Source organism: Lepidochelys olivacea, assembly GCF_965140295.1.
Source record: "Lepidochelys olivacea isolate rLepOli2 genome assembly, chromosome: 2".
Taxonomy (NCBI): domain Eukaryota; kingdom Metazoa; phylum Chordata; order Testudines; family Cheloniidae; genus Lepidochelys; species Lepidochelys olivacea.
Window position 1 is genome coordinate 188,241,330 of NC_140412.1, and position 26,346 is coordinate 188,267,675.

At 42.4% G+C, this 26,346-nt stretch overlaps 1 protein-coding gene across 6 annotated transcripts in view; it reads left to right on the forward strand.

Moving 5' to 3' along the window:
- The window catches only part of MYRIP (myosin VIIA and Rab interacting protein), a 348,736-nt gene that overhangs the window by 254,034 nt on the left and 68,356 nt on the right, over positions 1 to 26,346 (forward strand). For all 6 annotated transcript variants that reach the window (XM_084621621.1, XM_084621618.1, XM_084621622.1 and 3 more), the window contains exons 4-7: positions 11,363 to 11,499; positions 13,251 to 13,331; positions 17,917 to 18,014; positions 18,349 to 18,429. In XM_084621621.1, the coding sequence (XP_084477747.1) occupies positions 11,363 to 11,499; positions 13,251 to 13,331; positions 17,917 to 18,014; positions 18,349 to 18,429 (397 nt within the window). The remainder of the gene's footprint in view (positions 1 to 11,362; positions 11,500 to 13,250; positions 13,332 to 17,916; positions 18,015 to 18,348; positions 18,430 to 26,346) is intronic.

Genomic DNA, 26,346 nt, shown 5'->3' on the forward strand with positions numbered 1-26,346 from the left:
ACAGAAATCAGTACTTAATAAATAAAACTTCTTATTGCTACATGTAAGGTTACTAGAAAATATATTTGGATGATATACCTTATATAAGGCAAGCTGTAGGCTGAACACACTGTACTAATTAGAGCACTCTATGCCGCAATAAAATTACTGGGCCAGATGCACCCCTGCTGGAGAAGGGAGGTGCTAATTTCGCCTCCCTGTGCAAGTAAAGCCTAATTCTCCTCAGATGATTGGCTCCCTGGGGAAGATGGATGGTGTCTCTGCTGGGGCTGGCAGCTTTAATTATCACTGGAGGCTCTATAGGAGTTCTGACAGCAGACTATGTACCTTCTCCAACTAGCCCTACCTACTTTTTGGGCTTTGTAGGCCATTTGCAAAGCATCTGTGAGAGGAGATATTACATCCATTGTGTGCTACCTTAATCTGCCCTGTGTCATATCCTCCACCACTGAGGTTCCAGTGCCCTGGTTTACACCAGCATAAACCAGGAGTGGTTTTAGCCCACTGTATCTGCATAAAAATGAAACCTAATAATGACAGAAGTTGATCCTGTCTGATGACTGCTTGGCGGCCTGCGTGGAGTGAGTTAGGAGTCTCAATACGGTTTCCTAGCACAAAATCCAATGAGGTAGTTGGTAAAAGTTTGCTAGCAACCTCAGCAGGGAGAGTGTGGACTGAATGGATATTTAAATGTAATTATTCTCTCCCTAGCATAGGTGATCTCTCTGATGCATGGTTGAGGCTTGTTAGCGGGGCAATGTAGGGAAGTTTACATTGCCACTCTCCATGCTTTACCTATTTTATGAGTAGACAGAGAACTTAATTCTCTAGAAATGTCAACATAGCACCTTTCACAGGCAGCAAATCTATGCGAAAAAAATAATAAAAATTAAAAATACCAAAGAACAACCCTCAAAATCGAATTCGCTCTGTCCAGCCTTGATATTAGCACACATTAATATTGAAAACCTGAATATGAATCTGAACTCAGTTCAGCACCATTTAGAGCAATGAGCATTGGCAGAGTATTGATATACACACACCTAATGTGTTTGATTCAAATGTCTATGTTAAAAGAAAAAGAAGAAGAAATTGAATTCTTAAAGCTGAAGCATGGTTGATTTAACCTAAAATCAGTAGCTATTACATTAATTTCTGCCATTTCAGTTAAACACAATAAGGAAAATATTGACTCTTGGAGAAAGACAAAATTGACTGAATGTCTGGAGGATGGGCAATGGGATATGTACCTGTCATTTGTAGGTCAGAGTTTCAAACACGCCCAGTTCAGAAGTGACTAAGAATTGTTACTATCTGGTGGTTGCTCGTTGCCCTATTTTTGTTGAGTTTGGTACCAGTTCAGACCCTAAAAGAGAGGTGTTCATTGAAAAACCCTAAATAATAATAAAAAAAAAAATTAAAAAAATAAACCCACAATATCACCACTTTCTTGACCGTTCTCTCAGGGAGACCAAGGACCGGGGCTGTGATTCTGGAGAGTGCATATGTGCCTGTTTAATGTTAAGTATGTGATTTAAGTGCTGTTCAGAGTAGGGATATTACCTTTCTTAAATGAGTCTGAAGACCGAACTACCCACTCTTCTCTTGATATGATGATCCCTTTGGAACATGCTTGAGGAACATTGCTGTCATGGTTGTGGGAAAGCTTGTGTTTGGGACCTTAGAATTGACAGTTTGGTAGCTTTAACAAGTACCAAGTTCACATAAAAATAAGGTTCTTCAAGGTTTCTCTCTGCATATTCCCACTGATGGATATTTATCTCATTGGGCATTGGGAATCTCTTACAAAGCACCACCCTTCTCCACTACTGAATATTCAATGATTCTAGATACTGCAATGATATTAAATGTGGTGTATTTGCAATTTTGTATTGAACTAAAAAGTAACTACGTATGGCCAAATTCTGCTCTCAGATAAATATGTGATAAATGTCTTCATGAATAATAGTGTATACACATTACACCTGGTTGGGAATTTTCTGATGGAAAAGTCACTTTCTGCCCAGTTGAAATTTTCCATGGGAAAATTGAAATTTTCTCATCAGAAAATCATTCACAGCTCCATGGTGCCCTTGCTGCTCAGGAGCCTGTCAGGCTGAAATTTTTAACAAATTGTTTCCAAATAGAATGACAAATTGAAATTTCCTGTCACCAGGAATTCCAATCATTTGTTTTGAAAAAGTCAAAACACTTCATTTTCGCCTTTCTGAAATGTCTGAGGCTGCCTGAAATCCTCTGGGGTCTGAAAGTCCCAGCTCCCAGACTCCCCAAGCTTGCCGGCCTCCAAGCAGCTCAGACACCTCGGAGGTGTTTCAAAAAGGTTGAACTGAAATGTTTTGATGTTTTCTAAACAAAATATTGGAATTGCTGCTCCACGGGAAATTTAGATTTTTTGTTATGTTTTTTAATTTTTTAATTTTCAGAATTTAATGCAGAATGGAAATTCCAGTTTCCAGCAAGCACTAGTGTGTGTCTAAGGAAGAATTTGGTCCACTGTGTGTTTTATGCATAGGATACAAAAATAACTTCTAACAGAAAGTACTGTCGTGTTAAAACCACAGCATAAAGCAATTCAGGTATAAGAAAGAAACTCCATTCTTGACTTATCCTACTGAATTGCCTGCTGAAGCTCTTAAGATACCTAACATTACAAACTTAGACTATGTCTACACTACAGATTACATCAGCATAATTTGTCACTCATGGGTAGGGCTGGATTCATGCAGGGGCTTTAGGGGCTGCAGCCCAGGGCCCCGGCACAGCAGGGCTCAGGCAGGCTGCTTGCATGCCATGAGCCCACACTGCTCCCAGAAGCGGCTTGCTGCTGCACGTCTCTGCGGCCCCTGACAGGGGGGCAGGAGGCAGCTCGGCACGTGGCCCGCGCCCCAAGCACTGTCCCCTCAGCTCCCATTGGCCGGGAACCAGCCAATGGGAGCTGTGGGGACGGCGTTTGCAGCCGCGGGCAGCACACGGAGATACGCTGTCTCCCTCCCCCCCCGGGGTGCGTAGAGATGTGCCAGCAGCTGGCCGCTTCTGGGAGCGGCGTGGGGCCACAGCATGCAGGCAGGCAGTCTGCCTGAGCCCTGCTGCTCTGCCGGCTGAGAGCCGTCTCTGGTAAGCGTCTCCCGGCCAGAGCCTGCATCTCGCATCCCCTCCTGTACCCCAAACCCCTGCACCAAACTCCCTCCCAGAGCCCGCACCCCTCACCCTCTCCTGCACCCCAACACTCTGCCCCAGTCTGGAGCCCCCTCCTGCACCGAAACTCCCTCCCAGAAAGAAATTAATATAATAGCTGTTCTGAGGTACCAAATAAGCTATTTTGAATTAACTTAACTATTGGCCTACTGAAGAGGGCCATTATACTCACTCTGGCAATTGGGACTCTGGCAATTAGGCTGACTCTGGCTGTTGGACCATCCAGGCCTGAGAGAGGGCAGTTAGACTGACTCTGGCCACTAGGCCACACAGCCCTGAGAGAGGACAGACATATTGACTTTTACCCTTAGGCCAAGCTATGATAGACAAGGGATGGTTGTATAGACTCAGCCGCGGGGCCATCATTACCCCCACCCCCTCCCAAGAAGCAACGGGGTGCACTTGCCCCATGACATCGACCTTTCAAAGATTATCTGTCCAACCATTTGTCTTGAACTAGGATTGAGATATGTCACCATTTCTATTGATCAAAATTTTGACTTCCTGTGTTTTCATCCCAAATTCGCATTCTTGATTCATATATTATTTTTTCAGATTATTAAATCAACAAGATTAGGTGGTCAGCAAAGGCAACAAGGCCACCTGCAAGTCTGGGTTACATGAAGAACGCTACGTTCTATTTTGTCTTGCTACCCTCTTCTTCCTGTTCAAGGTTTTTCGAAAACAAAGTTCTAGTTAGGAGATGGACCATTTCACTACTTACTATATTTCAATCTGAACTCTTTATTTCCCTTTGTTTGAAGCGTAAATATCACACTCCCATTCATATGCAGTGGTTTCCATTATAAAGACATTCTTTGTCAATTGATGCCACATAGCTCCCTCTGCTATTTCCTATACTAGCTCTGGGTGGTACGTGTGATATGTCAGATACACTAGCTGTTGGCAAATGTGGAAGACTTCTTAAATGATGACCACTGTAGGTGTGTATATGGGTCTTTCACAGCTTCTTAATTCAGTGTCAGAGTACTTTAAAACACAGAATATATCAATAATTCAAAAGCCTTTTTTTTCCATACACAAAAGTTGTATTCAGTAGCAGTTTAATTTGGTTTCTATTGAACTTAATTCATTCTCTTCTGGTCATCAATGTTTGGAAAAATGCTGCTGAATATCTGACTGCTTTCAAGGCTAATTAAAGTGCTGAAGTCCCTTCAGGTGTATTTATTGGTAATGTTATGAAGATCTTTTATATTACTAACGTTACTCTAATGGGTCTGCCCTGATGCCCTTTATTGTTTCCAGTCTTACGAATTGAGAACCTAGGAGAAAATTTGTAACTGAGTTATAAACATCTGAAAAATTGAGTTTATAATGGAAACATTGACAAAAACCCATAATTATCTTGGCATTGGTTGGTGCTGCTGCAGTGATTACAGTGATTTTGTATAAAGACTCTTTAATTTAGGATTTAGGCTCTAATGGGAACAAATGTTATGTATATTTTCTGCCATATGAACTCCCAAATGTTACTTGAAAGTATATTACTACATAATTATTACCATCTAGTTAGTTAGTTAGTATTCATAGAGCCAAATTTCTGAACTCCATTTGTACCTGTGAAACCTCACAGAAGTCACTGGGATTCCACTGGTGTAACTGAGGGCGTAATTTAACACACAGTGTGATTTCCACCATGGAACCAGAAAACTTGAGAAGGTGCCCTGTAAGGTGAGAGGAAAGGGCCATAACAGGATCAGTAAAGCTGAAAAAGCCAAGACATTCTTCTGTGCAGATCCATCCAGACACAAAGGGCTAGTGCACTTAAGGTGCCCTAAAAGGATGACATAAAATGTACATAAAAAGATTTAACTCGAGTATATAGGGATTCACCAGGACAGACAAATGGATTTTCAGGCACAAATACTTGCAAGTACAGTAGAATCTTAGAGTTATGAACACCTCGGGAATGGAGGTTTTTCATAACTCTGAACAAAACGGTTGTCCTTTCAAAAGTTTACAGCCGAACAGTGACTTAATACAGCTTTGAAACTTTGCTATGCAGAAGAAAAATGCGGATTTTAATAGTCTTCATTTAAATGAAACAAGCACAGAAACGGTTTCCTTACCTTGTCAAATCTTTTTTTAAACTTTCCCTTTATTTTTTTGGTAGTTTGTTTAAACACAGTTCTGTGCTTACAGTGTAGTTTTTTTCTCTGCTACTGCCTGATTGCATACATCCGGTTCCAAATGAGGAGTGTGGTTGACTGGTCAGTTCATAACTCTGGTGTAGATAACTCTGAATGAAGTTCTACTGTACTATTTTGCACCTGCAGTTTAGGTCACTTTGATGTTTTGGGGGGGCATATTCAGGGAGTTGAATGTCTAAATCATAGAATCATAGAATATCAGGGTTGGAAGGGACCTCAGGAGGTCATCTAGTCCAACCCCCTGCTCAAAGCAGGACCAATCCCCAATTTGTGTCCCAAATGGCCCCCTCCAGGATTGAACTCACAACCCTAGGTTTAGCAAGCCAATGCTCAACCCACTGAGCTAAATGACCTTTGCGCCTGCAAAAATACAGGTCCAGTTAAGGCTGAGCTGAAAATGAGGCCGTCACTATCAGCATACATCAAGAGGGATGAAATTCTGACCTACTATATATTTCCCCCCTCACTTTCACATGTGCCTGAGACAACTTGTGAGTATGTTAAAGTCTTCAGTATCACCTGAGCTCACAAGTCACTTAAGTGCCTAAATCACTTAAGCACTTTTGAAATTTTACTCCTAATCACTATGGAGGTCACTGAATATTTTCACTATTCTAAAATTTGTGTGTGCTTTCTCCCAGTTTAAACTATGTTATAAACAGGCTCTAAAAATATGAACATCATTTCAGGTTCCATTGTGTTAACATTTAGAGTTCTAGAGAAAGCCTTATAGAGAAAGGGGTTTGCTGCATTGACCTTTATTCAAAATGAGTGTCCCTAACTTGTTGTTTTATTAGAAAACTATGAATTTTAAATGATAAATTGCTTTGTTTATCCTTTACTTGTTGTGTAATGGATTTTTTGACTGCTTGTAGAAAAGTTTGAGTGAAGTCTTTCAAATGTTCGTCCTATGATCATAAATAAAAATGTGTTAGGAGATCTCATCCCTAGGGAATTCTTGTTCATATCACAGTCACACAGCACAATTTGCAGGTGTTCCTTCTCAGGAGAGCGCCTGGAATGGAGTAGGTGGGTATTGCAGGCCAGGATTGGGGAGTATTAACAGTGCTGTGAGAAAGCATTGACAGGACCTGTTCACAATATGTCCAGGTTTATCCACTGCTCTGAGTCTGTTATTTTATTAGTGCCTCATTCTCTCACACGCTTACAAAAATAAATCTCTCATACTCTGTCAAGCTTTTCTTTATTGAACAGAAGTTGACTAATAATTTTTCACATATTGTAGTAATACTGATTCCAAACCCACAATGTTGTTTCCATAAAAAAAGGCTTTGAAATGTGATTCACCTTCCTAATGATTTTATGTAACCTAAATAATGGCCTTGGATTTTAGAGTTGTTTACATATACAGACATAGCTGACTTTGTAGCACAGAAATACAAATAAATAACTTCAGCCAGTGCTGCTGCTTTTATGGGTATATGGCTAATAGTCTTTAAATATGAACTTTAATTTCATGGAAAGAATTTGCGCACTCTTCAATATAGATAAAAGGGGGAAAGTGCTTCAGTGTAAGATTTGGTGGTTGCTATGATGTAGCTTTTCATAATTCTAGGCACATAAAAAAGCTGTTTTTGCAGTAAGTAGAAGAGTCATGGCTTTAAAATACAGGCCAACATTAAAGGATTTTGAAATGAGCAGAAAGAGTCCATATTTCTTTTGTGAATAAGTCCTTTATTTTGGTATCCATAGGAATGGCTATTCTCTTCTCCAAATCCTTTCTCCACAGTAGAAATCAGCAGGGACATGGTGACTTATCTGAATGTTAAGAGGCTGAAAAGCTTTAGAAGAGTCATTGCAATTTGTTATAGAATGCATGCAGAATAGAAGCATAGATTTGGAGTTGTTATGGCTCACTATCACAAAAGGGAGATTATAAGGTTTCTTACAAATTTTCAACCCCCAGAACTGAGGAATTTTCAAAACTATTCCCAGTTTTTGCTCCTGAACCATATGTGGTAGCGTAGGCAAGCAAGCCTCGTTTTTATTCGCTTACTAGGTTGGTCAGGAAATTTTTGACTAAACATTTTTCATTAGAAAAATTGGATTCATCTAAACCAAAAGTTTTTGTAGGAACATATCAGTTTTAACTAAACTGTAATTGGAAAAGGTTTCTCAGGTCCAGCATGGAATTTTGGGGGGTAGGAGGGAGGAGGAGAGAGCTTCATCCCAGAATAGCTTGGTGGTCAGGGAACTCACCTGGATCTAGTCCCTGATCTGAAACAGGTAGATCAGGGATTTGAACCCCTGCCTAATTCAAATCAGGAACTTGAACCTGAATCTCCCACATCCTAGTCAAGTATCCTGACCTCCAGTCTACTGGCTATTCTGGGGCAGAGCTCTCTCTCTCTGTGTCACTCTGAATGTTTTCATCAATTTTTTTTTAAAGATCTCAAGTTCTGATGCAGAGTGGGATATTTTTTTAAATCACAAAAATGTTCATGAAATGGGAAAACCATTTCCCACCAAGCTCTATCACACCTGCCCTTCTCACAATCCCTAGTGTGTGTACAATCTTGGAGAGGAAAAAGTGGAACCATTCAAGTGCAGTCTCGTCCAGTCCAGTCAATGGCTGCAGGCAAATCGCTGTTATTGTGGTCAGTGGTATTTATGGCTGCTGACAGATGTAAAAGAAAAAAAAGTCAGAGTGGATGGCTGACTTCTGCTCACGGATAGATCATCATCTGTCTAATGCTACTAATTCATTTTCCATGCTATACTTCAGCTGAAAGGTGCATTGAAAAGGGTCCAGGAAATCAGTCCAGATGGTACAAAAGTAATTTTGTCGCAAGCTTTTCAATCACTTTTTCCATAAAGGAAAGCTTAGAAACAGAGCGGTAGTTGGGAAGATTGTCAACTTGAAGGCATGGTATCTTGCATATTAATTTAATAACTGCTCATATAAGGGAAGCAAACATTTGAATGCTGTCCTAAGCTAGGAGCAATCCCAACTAATAATGGGCATCCCACCCTCTCTCCTCTCCCCTATACATGAACTCGATTTTACCCATCATGAAGATCACGTGTACATGTCAGAGGTTGAAGGCAAAACCTTCCAACACTCCAGAACATTAGTGGACAAATCTGAATGAAACTCAGCAAGAGAAGATGTAGCATTTTCCCCTTTCTGACACAATTCTAATACCATGGATGCAACAGTGCACTTTTCATGCTATTGATCCATAACGTAGAAGAAACTCTCACAGCGGGAAGAAATACTGAAAGTTGTTTTTGAGTAAAGGTTGCCTGAATTCATGGATTTACCAGGTTGCCCACTGCCAAGCACAGTTCTGCTAATCAGGACTTCACAGACCTCCTACATTTGAACAAAATGCTTTCTTGGCAGCCACAGAGTAGAGACTCAAAAGCCCTCTATTTCACAATCAAACAGATTTGGGCAAGTGGCTGCCACTTTGACATTGGCCCCATATATCTCATCTGTTGTAGATCATGTGCCATACCAAGGTGATCTGTGAGGACGTCATACAGAAAACAAATTTTTGGCCAACTCTGTCAGGGCATATTTCAGTCTTACTATTATTTGTATACTAACAGAGTATCTGTATTACAATAGCTCTCAGAGACTCCATTCAGGCTTGGGGCATCATTGTGCCAGGCACTGTGCAAACACGTAGTAAGAGAAAGCTGCTGCCTTGAATCTAGTTGAAGCCGAGACACACAGAAAAAGGCCACTTACCTGCATTCTCTTGTTATTTGCAGCACTGCAACTAATATAATTAGTCTATGGCTGAACTTTAATGTGCAAGAATTCAGCGAACGAACTTCACCACTTTTATTTAGTTTCCACTCTGCCATTAGGAGGTTATAGGTATACTCTACCAGATGTTTTTCAGTGATGACATATAAGTGGACTAGAATATAAATAGACCTGTTTGGTGCTATTCCATTTATCATTGTAGGCATCTCCCTGAACACTTGAGACTGATGGAAACATTTAGTGAAATTCTTGGGTCATATATTGTATGGTGGGCTTGGTCATAGCATAGAATCTGTGGAGATAATTGACCAAAAGGATATAACTGGCAAAACCATACAGTTAGTACCCTCAAAAGAAAACACAATTTCTTGTCAAATGACTTGTGTTGGAGAAAAATTGTCGATTGTCATTTGCCTCATACATGCAAAGGAAACCCAGACACGCTGAAGAAAACAGGTCTTACGATTACATTCTTTTGAGATCACCACTTTTTCTTAGTGTGTTTTTATTTTGGTGCCTGAGAGGAATCCCACAGAAATTCCAAGTGATTAATACTATACAAGCTGACTAGAGTTGTGTCAGGAGTGAATTACCCCATTTGAATCTAGTAGCCAGTTAAAAAAATTCTCCCCTTGATTCCATTTTTGAAAATCATGGCTTAAGTCAGTTGGCGTTGCTGGGTGCCCAGCACTTCTGATAATCAGGCCACTTATTTAGGTACCTAAGTTAGTCTTAGAAGGCTAACTTTGGGCTTCCAAGTTTCAAAGTCTTGGGAAGCAACAAATTGCCTCAATTACATACAAAGTTCTAGAGTGTAAACTCCTCGTCTCCTACTTTGTATGGGATTTGGCCCTCCCACTTTAGTAACCGAAAAACATTATTAAAGGGGAGGGGGGGAACTGTCACATTTGTAGCCATGCAAAACTTTGTCACATCAGAATATACCAGTCACTTTGCTACATGTGATCTGACTTGATGTACGTAGGTGTGGCATAAAATAAAATAAACTAATGTGACAGTACACAACCAAATAAGTCAGATCAATTTGTGAAAAAAACACATGGGAGTTGATTCAGACCCACTGGTGCAAACCCTGCTTTTCTTTCCTGGGGCTACTGCTGGTGGAGGTCAGTTTTAAGTTACAGCTGGGGATTTGTAGAATTCTTTCCACATGATACCCGTTTTTGGGACTGTGCCGGTCAGCTATGGGCTACCCATAATCACCCTCTGAGCAGACTTTCTGCTGCTAGCCCTGCACCCTTGCTTACACATGTGACAGGGGTGCCAAGCAAGGACCCATTAGCTTGTGGTCCTATAATAAAATATGTTCATAAAAGGGGCTGATAATGGCTTGCATCATCTTCTTGGTCTTTTGGGACCTGATCCAAAGCCCACTGAAGTCTCTGGGAGTCTTTCTGTTCAATGGGCTTTGGAACAATCTAGTTAAAAGTGGATATTTTTTTCCATTCAGAGCACAGATGCTAAATCCAGTTTCCATGTTGATTTTGGGGCAAAGATGTGAACTTTACAGTGTCTTTTGGCTTGTTGGCCTCACAGTTCTTACTCTTACACATTCCAGTATGATAGCACTTTCACTATTTATTTATTTATTGGAGTTAATGAGACTTCAGACCAAGCTGCAACTTTGAATGTTTCCCAATAAAGTTTTCCACCCATTCTTCTTTGCTTGCCATGATTCTTTGTACAGACCTTGTCCAGTGAGCTCTTTTCTGTAAATGTTTGTGTAGTGATGTATGTTTATGAAAAATTAATTTTAAAAAAATCTTGAAGAGGAAAAGAGAGCTCTCCATGCCCTGTAATGTCTTGACTAACTATTCTTTCCATGGTGGGTTATTTATAAATCCATGTAAATACGCTTTATAACCATTGCCTCATATGTTGTTCTATAATACTGTAGATGGCCTTTCAAAATGTATTCAGTACATTTGTTAAAACATATAATTTGCTATTTTGATACGGTAACCAAGCAACTTACTACTGTAATCAGAATGACTTTTAGCTACATTTCCAGTACTTATTTTGCCATAAAACCAGACTTGTTCAAGCTAAAACCAAGAAACAGTGTTCAAAAACAAAAATATTATGCTATAAGGCTTTTGATTTAAAAGAGCCCAGTAGATATAATTTTTAGGAAAGACCAGGGAGCGTCATTTGTTTTCATCTGATGTAGACTCATTTTAAGCATTCTGAAATGTTACTCATTTATCCTCTTTAGACTCCTGAGGACCCAGTCCCTGGAATGGTATTACAATAATGTGAAAAGTCGCTTCAAGCGTTTTGGTAGTGCCAAAGTCCTGAAGAATTTATACAGAAAACATAGACTGGAGAGCGGCGTTTGTTCTGAAATAATAGGTACAGTACAGTTTTAATTTCTTATAGACTCATCCACATTAACTCACATGATGGACCCAATCAGAGTTCTGAAAGGTTTTTTTGGGGGGGAAGGAAAATTAAAATTTTTCAGAAGAATTACAGCAGGGGACTATAAGGAGTTAAATATCTAGAGAGTTGGGCTAGGTTTGAGCTATTTAACTAGTCAAAGTTTAGATAATCTATAAGGCAGAATTCTGCTCTCAGATCTACAAAGCAAATCTCAGCTCTGTTTCTGCTCTCCATGAGTTAGGGCTCCGAAAGTTCCGTGTAGATAATGAATGAGAACAGAATTTTGGAGCTGAGGTTTTCCATTGCACTTAATGCAAAATTTGACTAATGAAGGCCGAATCTTGCAGTCCATATCACAATTGGAGTTTTGCCTGTTTGCCATAGAATTTGGCCCCAGGTGAATTGCAGCTGCGACGTACATTTTAAGTTTCTCAAGTAACTGGGGAAGAAATGTGATCAATTTAATATCAATGTCAGCCTTCTAGAATGAGCTGTAATTCTTTCCTAACTAACTATGGAGAGATGATGCATCCCCCCATAAAACTAGTAATTGAAGGTATTCTGTGAGTCTGGGGACAGTGCTTTCTTGCTGTCATGCTGGCACATTTTTTGTAATTGAATAGCAAATGATTCAGAAGCAGAACCAGAACCAGTCGAATCTTTCTGAGATGATTTGTCTCCGCTGGGCCAAATTAATCCCTAGTGTAATTCGATTGAAATCTGTACAGAGTTTGTGTTTTCTACAGGGTTTATGTTTTCTATAAAGTCTTTCTTTTATTCTTTCCTGAAGATAAGATAAGCACTTGGAAGACAAAAATTAATAGCAAGGCTGTGTGCACCTGGATGAAGGCAACTCTACGTGGCTCTTTTAATACTACTTAGCAGTACATGGCAAGCCTGTAGGTAGAACAGGAGAATGCAGGCCTAAAAGATTCCATTTCAATAGGTTACTTTTTTTTCTTATCAAATTAAAAAAAAAAATCTTCAAAAATGGAAATGAAAAAATAAAGGTGGGGATGCTACATTTAGTGGGTGAGATGCAAATGGCACAAAACAATTAATTTAAATATATGCAGAAAATAAAAGAAGTCAAGATACCGATCCTGCAAAACCTTATGCACCGAGGCATTCCTTATTCTCAAAAGTAGTCTCGTTGAATTATGCCTTTAAACGAGACTGCTCACATGAGTAATAACATGCAGGATACGTAAGTGAGGATGTGCAGGATATAGGAGACCTTTCTGAAGAAGGCCTCAGCATCTAAATGTCATTGCTAACTTTCTTTTTCTATTTTCAGTGTGACGGTAAGATAACCCTCTTGTTTCATTTGAAGATAAATAGAGGTTTAAATGTCTCGTTTGTTTTATTTATACTGTAGTGGCCTTTAAAATCCAGGATCTGTTTCAAGCCCAAAATGTCATGTTAAAAGCAAGTTCACTGCACTAGCTTTCATTTGACAAGTTCTGCATTTAAGCAACTTCTTCCTCCCTCTCTCTCTCTCTCTCTCTCTCTCTCTCCATCCGTAATTTACAAACCCCATTTGAGAAATCTTTCATATAAAAGAAATAACGTTTTTGTATAGCAGCTGAAATTCAAACAGTAATTTTCAGACTACTCCTCTATAGTGGTTAGAAAGACCACTACTTTTTGTAAGAGTACTTTAACCTAATAATATACTGAATATTTCTATACAATATGTGTTGTGCTGTCTTCTTGAGTAGAAGGAAGCTTTTTTGAAGGAAGCGTAGAAAATGAAGGAAGCATTTGTGGCAGTGACTCTACATTCTACAGGCAGACAGAAGGTAACTCTACTTAAAATTCATTTGCACTAAAACTGAGCTGTTACTGATCGAGTTATTCGACAAATAGCCTACAGTGCTGGAGGGTCTCCAAGTCACATTGGCCCCTGGTGATGAAAAGTTTATAGGATCACTAATCTTTTAGCTAAAACCTTTAGGGAGTTACCAGAGCTTCTGTGGTTTACAGGGCACATGCTAGACTTTATCTGTTTTGCATCATGGCTATTATGCATTCACTTCAATAAGGTTTCCTTAATACTGTACATATCATGTTCAGAGTTTGTTCCCTCTCACACATGATTTTCCCCTACTGCTCATACACACTTGTTTTTCATAGATGTCTCAGCTTTTGTTAAATTCTGTTACAAACATTCCTCTCATCATAACTACCCAACTAAAGTAAGCACATTGATAGTCTCCCTGCATGGACTTTGTAGAAATATTGTGTTTTTCTGTTTAAAATGGTAAGTGACATATTATTTAAGTTGAGAAAGTTAGTGGCCTCTGTCAATACTGTATTTTTAGGGAAATGTCCGGCAGTTTGGATTACGGGAGTGTGAATAGCAGTGCACACCAAAGTGCTGCACGATGACTCCCATGTGTGGATGCTGCAGGCATGAACACAAGCTTCATAGAATCATAGAATATCTGGGTTGGAAGGGACCTCAGGAGGTCATCTAGTCCAACCCCCTGCTCAAAGCAGGACCAGTCCCCAATTTTTGCCCCAGATCCCTAAATGGCCCCCTCAACGATTGAACTCACAACACTGGGTTTAGCAGGCCAATGCTCAAACCACTGAGCTATCCCCCCCGCAACGTAGGTTCCTACGTTGCATTAATGTAGCGCTGTTTGAAGAGGACTACGTTAATGCAAACTAGGAACATTTTAGTTCATTTAGTTTAACATTTAGTTCAATTCCACAAGGGGGATTTACAGTGCAGCACTTTGGTGAGTGCTGCTGTCACGCCCCCATAATCTGAACTGCAGGGCACTATAGACGTGCCATAGATGCAGAATATAGCAATGGATACAAACCACCCGACATTTTTGCTGTCTATTGAGATGTTTATGCTGTCGCCATGGTTCTGAGAACCAAAGTGCATGTGCAATGACATCGGGAAAGGTAGGAGAAAGAGGGCCTGGAGGCCAAATTTAGGCTGCTTGGTAAGAGATTTAAGTCCAGGACCTCCATGGTAGCCTTCTCTGAAATGTTTCCAATTCCACGCGCAGGGCCAGTTAGACAGGCAGAACTGCAGGGTATCAATGCGTGGATAAGAGGATGATGTTTGGAGAAGGGATTTAGGTTTATTAGGAACTGGGGAACCTTTGGGGAAAGGAGGAGCCTGTACAGGAAGGATGGGCTCCAGCTAAACCAAAATGGAACCAGATTGCTGGCATGTAAACTTAAAAAGGTTATAAAGGAGTTTTTAAACTAAGGCTGGGGGGGAGTCAACAGGTGCAGAGGAGCACACAGTTCAGACAGAGACGTCCCTTGGGGATACTCCATAGCCTAGTAAAGAGGAGAGGCTAGAATTTGATAAAGTACAGTCAGGAAATGAAGAGAAACAGTCTAACAAAAAAGATTCCTGTTCAATTACATCACGTGAAGGCAGACAACTAAATACTTAAAAATTTTATCAGTGCTTGTATACAAATGCAAGAAGTCTAAATACTAAGATGGGTGAACTTGAGTGCCTGATATTAAATGAGGATATTTATATGATAGGCATCACAGAAACTTGCTAGAACTATGAAAAGCAATGGGACACAGTAATACACATACAAAATATATAGCAATGACTGAGCAGGTTGTGCTGGGGGAGGAGAGGGGAGGTGGCATTATGTGCGAAAAACAGCGTAGATATATATAGTAAATATAGTAAAAGTCTTAAATGACTCAAACTGTGACATGGAATCTCCATGGATCGAAATTCCACACTTGAAAAATAGGAGTATAGCAGTAGGAATGAACTACTGACCACCTGACCAGGATGGTGATGGTGACTGTGAAATACTTAGGGAGATTAGACAGGTTACAAAAACAGAAAACTCAATAATAATGGGGGATTTCAACTGTCCCTATATTGATTGGGGACATGTCACCTCAGGATATGACACAGAGATAAAATGTCTAGACACCATTAATGACTGCTCCTTGGAGCAGCCAGTCCTGGAACCCATAAGGGGAGAGGCAGTTCTTGATTAGGCCTAAGTTGAGCACAGGCTCTGGTCCAAGACGTGAATATAGCTGAACCATGTGGTAAAAGCGACCATAATGTGATTAAATTTAACATCCTTTTGGAGGAAAAATATCAATGAAACCCACCACAGTAGCATTTAACTTCAGAAATGGGAACTACACAAAAATGAGGAAGCTAGTTAAACAGAAATTAAAAGGAACAGTCACGAGTGAAATGCCTGCAAGCATTCAAAAATTGAAAGTCAAATCCTACTGAGGAAAATAGAATAGAACATATACTCTGGCAAGTCAAGTGTAAACGTATAATTAGGCAGGCCAAAAAAGAATTTGAAGAGCAACTAGCAAAAGACAGAAAAACTAACAGCAAAAATTTTTTTAAGTACATCAGAAGCAGGAAGCCCCCCTGTCAGTGGGGCCATTGAACGATTGAGGTTCTAAAGGAGCACTCAGAGAAGGCAAGACCGTTGCAGAGAAGCTAAATGAATTCTTTGCATTGGTCTTAACTGCAGAGGATGTGAAGGAGATTGCCACACCTGAGCCATTCTTTGTAGGTGACAAATCTGAGGAATTGTCCCAGATTTAGATGTTAATAGAGGAGGTTTTGAAACACATTGATAAATTCAATACTAAGAAGTCACTAGGACCAGACAGTATTCACTCAAGAGTTCTGAAGGAATTCAAATATGAAATTGCAAAACTACTGACTGTTGTATTTAACCTATCCCTTAAATCAGCCACTATACTGATGACTGTAGGATATCTAATGCTGATTTTTTTAAAAAAAGGCTCCAGAGGTGATCCTGGCAACTACAGGCCAGTAAGCCTAACTTTAGTACCAGGGAAATTGGTTGAAACTATAATAAAGAACAGAATGATCAGATGCATAGATGAACACAGTAGAGTCAACACACCTTTTGTAAAGGGAAATCATGCCTCACCAATCTATTAGAATTCTTTGAGGTGGTCAACAAGCATGTGAATAAGGGTGATCTAGTTGATATTGTGTACCTGGACTTTCAGAAAGCTTTTGACAACATCCCTCACCAAAGGTTCTTAAGCAAAGTGAACAGTCAAGCGATAAGAGGGAAGGTCCTCTCATGGATCTAGTAACTGGTTAAAATATAGAAAACAAAGAGTAAGAATAAATGGTCAGTTTTCACAGTGAAGAGAGGTAAATAACAGGACCCCTGAAGATCTGTACTAGGACCAGTGCAGGTCAACATATTCATAAGCGATCTGGAAAAAGGAGTAAACAGTGAGTTGGCAAAGTTTCCAGACAACGTACAATTACTCAAGATAGTTCAGTCCAAAGCAGACTAAAGAGTTACAAAATGATTTCACAAAACTGGGTGACTGGGCAACAAAATGGCAGATGAAATTCAATGTTGTTAAATGCGAAGTAAGGCACATTGGAAAATATAATACCAACTATACATATAAAATGATGGGGTTTAAATTAGCTCTTACCACTCAAGAAAGAGATTTTGGAATCACTGTGGATAGCTCTCTGAAAACATCCACTCAATGTGCAACAGCACTCAAAAAAAACTAACAATGTTAGGAACCATTAGGAAACAAATAGATAATAATACATAAAATGTCTTAATGCTGCTATATAAGTCCATGGTAAGCCTACATCTTGAATACTGCGTGCAGTTCGGGTTGCCCTGTCTAAAAAATGTGTATGAAAATTGGAAAAAGTACAGAGGACGGCAGCACAAATGATAAGGGGTATGGAACAGCTTCTCTATGAGGAGAGATTAAAAAGAGTTGCACTGTTCAGTTTAGAAAAGAGAAGACTAAGAAGGGATATGATAGAGGTCGATGAAATCGTGTAAAGTGTGGCGAAAGTGAATAAGAAAGTGTTATTTATCCCTTCTCATAACACAAGAACCAGGGGCACCCAATGAAATTAATAGGCAGCAGATTTAAAACAAACATAAGGAAGGAAGTACTTCTTCACAGAACACAGAGTCAGCCTCTGGAAGTTTGTGGAGGATAGGTCCATTAATGGCCATTAGCCAACATGGTCAGAGATGCAACTTCACGCTCTGAGTGTCCCTGAACTTCTGACTGCTAGAAGCTGGAAGTGGACAATGGGGGATGGCTTTTGATAATTGCCCTGTTCTGTTCATTCCCTCGGAACCATCTGGCACCAGCCACTGTTGGAAGACAAGATTCTGGGCTAGATGGACCGTTGGTCTGACCCAGTATGGCCATTCTTATGTTCCTATGCATCTTGATCAGCTTGGGATTGGTGTCTGGCTCTGCATCTCTGCAGTAGACTATACCAAAATCCTAGATCTAAGAATTACTGAAGCTGAAGAATCTTGGTCTGAATTTTGCAGCTGAGCATAAATGTGGGTATTTTGTTTGCTTTTTGACTAGGACATAGTATGATGGACACCCTAGCTGTGGCCTTACGTGTGGCAGAAGAAGCAGTAGAAGAAGCCATTTCCAAGGCAGAGACATATGGTGAAAGCCTGGTAAAAATATTTAATTAACATTCAGCTGGCTTATATAGATCAGTTTTTTCTTTATTCAAGTAATAGTGGAAAGGTGAGTGAAAATCAAAGAAAACATAATGCAGTGATGAATTATCTTACTGCATTAGCTAAAAGAATTGTGTGCTGTTTCTCTGAAAGTTATTATCAAGATAGCACGCATGTTCCACTTCAGAAATACAGGATAGTCCAATAAATTAGAGTTACTTACATTCAGTTCCTTCTGCATGTTACTCATTTTTCTTTTTATATTGATCTTGTAAAAATACCACTCAAATGTGACTATGTACTATTTATAAATTGTATCTTTGTGCAGGACAAACAGAACGAGGCTTGTTATTTACGGGAACATAAGGAGGAGCTGATTGAAGAGCTTGCCACTACCATAGTGCAGAAGGTATGTGATGCAGCTTTGCTGTTGCAAATTGTATTTGGAATTTTAAATGGCTAGAAGACAGCTCTGTCATCTATCAAGGTTTGATTTAACTCACGGAAGATGATGCATATCCGAAAAGGATTGAAAGTGTATGTGTGGATGACAAGAATATCCAGGAGAGGAGCAGCTCAATGGAAAATATCCTGCCTCCTGCTGCAGCAGCTCCTGGGAAATTGGTCAGAAGACTTTAAAACCCTATCCAGGAGAATCAAACCTGGACCATCCCAACCAAATTGGAACTGTTGGCAAGTTTGTCCAAAGCTGCCTGACGATGAGATCTGTTTCACTATAGAATAATTTCCCAAAGATCATTACAAATCAGACAGGGAAAAGTGATACATACATTACATAGAACTGTGCGAGTAATCGAGGGGAAAAATTGTTCTGAAGCGATCTGAAACGAAAAATTTTCTTGGCAAAACAAAGCACCAGAAATTTCATTTGTGGTCAAATGAAACATTTTGTTTTGATTTTAGGCACTTTTAACTGCTTTTTAAAATTAAAACAAAAGAAATTGGAAGCGTCATTGGAAGAGGGCAGGGGGAAAGCGTGTTCTCCTCTATAGCCTTGTGGCTAGAGCATTCACCTGGAAGGTTGTAGACTGGGGTACAGATATCTACTCTGACTGTATGGAGGCTTGCGTATTGCAGATGAGTGCCCTAACCACTGGGCTATTGGGTAGCAGGTCACCACCACCTCCTCTTGCTGTTTTATGAATAGCACCTAAGTGCCTTTGTGAATCTAGCCTCAAAAAAAAAACTTCCGGATGAATCTCTTCGGTGAATTTGTGTCAAAAATATTTCACCGAGCTCAAGTATTACAGAGAACAATCCCACAGTGGCAGGGAGATGGATTTGATAATCTACTCGATCTTTTTTTTGTCTGCAGATGGAGTAGATTTTCAAAGGTACATTTTCAAACATTTAGGGGGAAATGAAGGTAGCTATAAAAATGTATGTAACAAATGAACAAAAGAGGAAGTTCACAGTAATGAATATAAATCAGAAACTAGCAATTACAGACAATTAATAGGGAAAGCAAAAGGACACAAGGGAAAATCAGTGGCTAGCAGAGTTAAGGGCCAAAAAAAAGGGATTTTTAAAGTATATAATGAACAAAAGGAATCCTAGCTATGGTATTGATCCATGACTAAATGAAAATGGTAGAATTGTCAATAATAATGCAGAACAGGCCAAAGTGTTCAATGAATATTTCTGTTCTGTAATGGGAGGGAAAACAGATGATTTGGTCGTATCAGATGATGGTGAAACACTTTCCATTCCATTCCGCTCAGGAAGATGTTAAACAGCAGCTACTAAAATTGAGCATTTTTAAATCAGTAGGTCCAGACAACTTACCAAGAGTTATAAAAGAGGGGGTCGAACAGATCGTTTAGTATTAATGTTGATTCCCAATACTCATAGAACACATTCGGGAAGTTTTAGGAGTCTAAAAGAAAGCTAATGTGCCAATATTTTAAAATAGTAAACATGACTATAATCATTATAGTTCTGTTAGCCTCATATCGACTGCAAACAAGATAATGGAGCAGCTGACACAAGACTTGATTAAAGGAGGGTAAAAGAATTAATCCCAATCAACATGGGTTTATAGAAAATAGAACCTGTCAAACTAACTTGAAATCTTTTTTTGGCAAGTTTGGTTGATAAAGGTGATAGGGTTGATTTAATATACTTAGGCTTCTCTAAGGCATTTCGTGTGGTACCATATAACATTTTGATTAAAGAACTAGAACAATATATAATTAACATGGCACATATTAAATCAATTAAAAACTGGCTAACTGATAGGTCTCAACATGTAATTGTAATTGGGGAATCATCATTAAGTACATGTATTTCTAGTGGGGTCACGCAGTTCTTGGCCCCATACTAGTTGACGTTAGTATTAATGACCTGGAAGAAACCATAGAATCATCACTGATGGAATTTTCAGATGACACAAAAATTGGGGGAGTGTAAATAACGTAGAGGAAAAGTCACCAATACAGAGCAATCTGGATCACGTGATAAACTGGATGCAAGCAAACACTATGCATTTTCATATGGCTAAATGAAAATGTATACATTTAAGAACAAAGAACATAGGCCATGCTTACAGGATGGGGGACTGTATTCCGAGAAGCAGTGACTCTGAAAAAGATTTGAGGGTCATGGTGGATAGTCAGCTGAACATGAGCTCCCAGTCCAACGCTGTTAGGGCTAATGCGTTCCTTGGATGAATAAACAGGGGAATCTCAAATAGGAGTAGAGAGATTATTTTACCTCTGTATTTGGCACTGGCGTGACCACTCCTGAAATTCTGTGTCCAGTTCTGGTGTCTGCAATTCAAGAAAGATGTTGAAAAGTTGGAGAGGGTTCAGAGAAGTGCCACAAGAATGATTAAAGAAATTGAAACTCTGCCTTATAGTGTTAGGCCTTGTCTACACTGGCAAGTTTCTGCGCAGGGAAGCAGCTTTCTGTGGTGTAACTCCCGAGGTGCACACACTGCCAAGCCACTTAGTGCGCAGAAACTGTGCAGTTGCAGCGCTGTAAAAAACCCACCCCGACGAGAGGCGTACGGCTTTCTGCGCCGGGCCTTCAGCGCCATGGTGCCAGTGTAGACACCCTGGTCGATTACAGCGCTGCGACTGGCCTCCGCGAGGTGTCCCACAATGCCTGTTCTTGCCTCTCTGGTCATCAGTTTGAACTCTACTACCCTGCCCTCGGGTGACCTGCCCTCGGGTGACCAACAGCCCCACCCTGTACATTCCTTGGGAATTTTGAAAATCCCCTTCCTGTTTGCTCAGTGATGCGTGCAGTGTTCTCACTGCATCTTTCCAGATGGCCATGCCTGCTCCACGCACCAGGTGATCCCCCGCTTGGAGCAATGCCGAGCTGCTGGACCTCATTGGCATTTGGGGAGAGGAGTCTGTCTAGTCCCAGCTGCGCCTCAGCCGTAGGAACTGATGATACCTACGGACTGATTTCACGGTGCATGACAGAAAGGGGCCATGACCGGGACACACTGCAGTGCAGGGTCAAAGTGAAGGAGCTGCGGAACGCCTACCACAAGGTGTGGGAGGCAAACGGCCATTCCAGTGCTGCGCCCATGAGCTTCGGGTTCTACTAAGAGCTGGATGCGATACTCAGTGGCAACCCACCTCCACTGTGAAGGCCACTGTGGATATTTTGGTGGCTCATGGGCCAGTCAACAGTGGACTGAGCCAGGAAGAGGAAATCTTGGATGAGGATGTGGAGTGGGAGGGGGACCCAGAGGCAGAGGATGACTTGGAGGTCAGAGATGCATGCAGCCAGGAGCTCTTCTCTACCCCGGAGGAAGTTAGCCAGTCTCAGCTGTCGGATCTTGATGAAGCACAAACAGGACAGGAGGCCCCTGGTAAGTGGCTTTGATTTTGGGAAGCACTGAAGCAAGTTGAAGGGATGGCAGGTTTGTATAATTTTTGGTGGTGCCCAGAACAGGTCAAATTCCCACCCACCCACCCGCCGCCGCCCCCCCCCCCACACACACCCCCGCCTAAGGCTCTGGGAGGGAGTTTGGGTGCTGGCTCTGGGCTGGGACAGGGATTGGGATGCAAGAGGGGGTGTGGGCTCTGGGAGGGGGTTTGGGTGTTGGGTGCAGGCTCTGGGCTCAGACAGAGTGTTGAGCTGTGGGAGAGGATGCAGGACATGGGGCTGGGCCAAGGATGAGGAGTTTGGGGTGCAGTAGGCAAGTGTGGGGCCAGAGAGGAGGACTTCCCCCAGCCATCTCCCCACCGGCAGTAGCGAGCTGAGGGGGTGGGGGGACCGTCTCCCCGGCCACCACAGCACGACACTCAGCCAAGCCCCCCTTGGCTGCTGCTCAAGAGGTCCGGCCAGGATAAGTCCCCCCCATCAAAGTCACCTGCTGGGGCGGGCTGCCATGCGCCTTCTCCCTCCTCAGGCCCAGCAGCGGCCTCAGCCTGCCCCCGGCGCCACTCCCTTGTAAGTGGGAGTGGTCAGCGAGGGAGCACAGAGCAGAGCTGCAGGGGGCAGCCAGGGATGCTCAGGGGAGGCACACGGGAGCGGCAGGTGGGGCCGGGGGAGGCACGTGGGAGTGGCAGGTGGGACCGGGGGAGAGACTGGGCCCTGAACATTGGTGGAGTCGGGCCCCCCGGGACCGGAATTTGCTGGAGCCCGGGCACCATGGGCCCATATAACTCGCCACCCCGGTGAGTTGCTAGGGGCAGGAGCGTTGCAGAAAGCAGGTTTGTGTCTGTGTGATGCACGTACCACCACCTGCCTAGTCTGAGCGGCGGAACAGGGTGTTGATTGACTCACTCACTTCACAGGAATCTGCCTCAGAGATTTCCACGAAACTCTCATGGAGATACTGGGCAATCCGCTGCTGCAGGTTCTTTGGCAGAGCTGCTTTGTTTCTTGCCCCATTAAGGGTAACTTTCCCACGCCACTCTGCCGTCACAGGGGTGGACGGTCCATTGCTGCACACAGGCAAGCTGCATAAGGGCCAGGGTGGAAGCCGCAGTCTTGGAGAAGACCCTCCCTTGATTCCCTGCTCACCCTCAGCAGCGAGATATCTTCCATAATGAGCACAGCCTGTGGAAAATGTGGGGACAGGAATGATTATAAGGCCCCCGTACAGTGCTGGCTCTCCCCAAGAGCCATGTGCCCAGTATACAGTACGGTCCTGGAACACTGATTGCCCCTGCGGTTACTCGCCATTTTGGGGGTCTTGTGGCTCATGTGTGCTTGTCTGGGGTCAGCCAGTTAGTGACAGGTATGTGAATAGTGGCTGCATTTTAAATCACTGAATCAGTGTTGTTCGTGTGTTGCAAACATACTTCTTCTGTAAAACGTTGCATTTTGGCTTTATAGATATGACCTTGGGAGCCCAGCCTCCCTCTTTGTTATCGCCGGCTGAATGGCTGCGCAGAATTAGAAAGCAGCCATGAAAAACTAAAGAGGACTTTCTGCGTGATGTCATGATGCACGCCGCGGCTGAAAAACAAGAATCAAAGGAGTGGCAGGACAGCGAGAAGAGGGACCGAAAGGAGAACACGGCACACCAGAATGAAGCCACGGAGTGGCCCTTAAAGGTTATGGAGCCCCAAGTGGACACACTCCAGACACTACTAGCACTGCAAACCAAGCAGCTCCGCACCCACCCTCACCTGCAGCCACTGTTGCAAAACTCTTTCCCATGCGCCCCCCAGACACCGCCAATACACTCTTATCAACCTCCTGGCTCCAGTCTGTACCCGCTGCATTCCACTCCTCCCCCATCACAGTCCAGCCCTGCGGACTCCCAGTACCTACTGCACTCAACACCTGTCCCTCTGCAGTTTAGCCCTGCTGAAATATAGTATACACTGCACTGTACTCCAAAGGACAAGGTTGCGTATGAAATCTGGCATACACAAATCTTTAACCGCCCCAGGACCCCACCTTCTCCTGGGACCCTCCCTTTCCCCACCCCTCACAGTGCTGATGTGTTTTTTTTGTTTGTCTCTGTCCTCCGGTTGTTGTTTTTTAATAAAAGAATTGTTTGGGTTTGAAAGCAATCTTTATTCCATTAATGGAAAGCAAAGAGAGCCCTGCAAAGCAACAGGCAATTTTCTTACACCTTCATAGTGCATCCTCTGTGCCAGTCACAATCACCTCCTAGCATTACAAGCACTGTACTCCCGAGCAGAGCAACAAATATTCCTGGCTTTCAGCTTCAAATTGCTGCCTCAAGACATCCCTGATCCTTATGTCCCGGCGCTGTGCCCCTCCAATAGCCCTGGTCTCTGGCTGTTCAAATCAGCCTCCAGGTACTGAGCCTCAGAGGTCCAGCCCTGAGTGAAGCTTTCACCCTACCCTTCACAAATATTATGGATTGTACGGCACCCGGCTATAAGCATGGGAATATGGTCATCAGCCAGGTCCAGACTCCCATATAGGCAGCACCAGCGGGCCTTTAAAGAGCTAAAAGCACACTCAGCAGTCATTCTGTACTTGTTCAGCCTGTTGAATCACTCCTTGCTGCTGTCAAGGTTCCCTGTGTATGGCTTCATAAGCCACGGCTTTAAGGAGTAGGCAGGGTCTCCCAGGATCACAGTGGGCATTTCGACTTCCCCTATGGTGATCTTCTTGTCCAGGAAGAAAGTCCCTGCTTGCAGCTTCCTGAACAGTCCAGTGTTCCAAAAGATGTGTTCGTCATGCACCTTTCTGCACCAGCCTGCATTAATGTCCGTGAAATGCCCACAGTGATCCACAAGCGCCTGGAGAACCATAGAGAAATACCCCTTCCGATTAATGTATTCGGTGGCTAGGTGCTCTGGTGCCAGAATTGGAATATGCGTGCCATCTATCACCCCTCCGCAGTTCGGGAAGCCCATTTGTGCAAAGCCATCCAGAATGTCTCACACGTTGCCCAGAGTCACAGTCTTTTCGGGCAGGATGTGATTAATGGCCCTGCACACTTCCAACGGTCGACTTTCCCACTCTGAACTGGTTAGCAACCGATTGGTAGCAGTCTGGAGTAGCCAGCTTCCACATTGCAATTGCCACACGCTTCTCCCACAACACGGCAGTTCTCCTTCTCGTGTCCTTGCGCCGCGGGGCTGGGGCAAGCTCATCACGCAGTCCAATGAACGTGGCTTTCCTCATCTGAAAGTTTTGCAGCCACTGCTCATCATCCCAGACATGCATGACGATGTGATCCCACCACTCAGTGCTTGTTTCCTGAGCCCAAAAGCAGCGTTCCACTGTGGTCAGCACCTCTGTGAAAGCTACAAGCAATCTCGTGTCATAGCTACTACATGTGGCAAGATCAATGTCGCACTCCTCTTGCCTTTGTAGTTTAAGGAATAACTCCACTGCCACGCGTGACGTGTTAGTGACAGCGAGCAGCATACTGGTCAACAGTGCGGGATCCATTCCTGCAGCTTGAAGAGGCAGAGCTCACAGTACACAAACTGTTGAAAGATGGCGCCGAATGCAGACGGAAGCACAGGGATTGCTGGGATGTGAAGCAATGCATCACAGGGCATTGGGACAGGACCCAGGATGCCCCGTGACCCCCTCCGCCTTCCCACAACTCTTAGTGACAGAAGAGGAAGAGATGCTCTGTGGGATAGCTGCCCAGAGTGCGCCGCTCCAAATACCGCTGCAAGTGTGAACACACTATTGCACAGGCAGCTAACAGTGTGAACACACAACAGTGGTTTCCCTTCAGTGCTCTCTGAGTGGCGATGTAGCTGCCAGTGATGTAACTCTGCCAGTGTAGACATACCCTTAGACTCAAGGAGATCAATCAGTTTTGCTTAATGAAGAGAAGGTTAAGGGATGACTTGATTATAGTCTTTAAGTACATCCATGGGGAACAAATATTAGAAAATGTGCTCTTCAGTCTAGCAGACAAAGGTATAACATAATCCAGTTGCTGGAAGATGAAACTATACAAATTCAGACCGGAAATAAGGTGTACATTTTTAACAGTGAAGGTAATTTACCAAGGGTTGAAGTGGTTTTTCATCAGTGGCAATTTTTATATCGAGATGGGATGTTGTTCTAAAACATATGCTCTTGTTCAAACAGGAATAAATTCAGGGAAGTTCAATGGCCTGTGTAATGCAGGAACTCGGACTAAATGATCACAGTCGTCCCTTCCAGCCTGAGAATCTATGAATCTAAGAAAATGGTGCTTAAGCACCTAACTCCCTTTAAAAGTCCATAGGAGTTAGATGTGCTTTAGAAATCTAGCCCATCTCCTTTATTCTATGATTCCATACCAATATTCATCTACTTATGCATTCTTATTCTTAGAAAATGTATACTTGGCTACCAGATATAGATCACACTGTCAGTACCATTGGTGGGGTATAGATTTCCATAT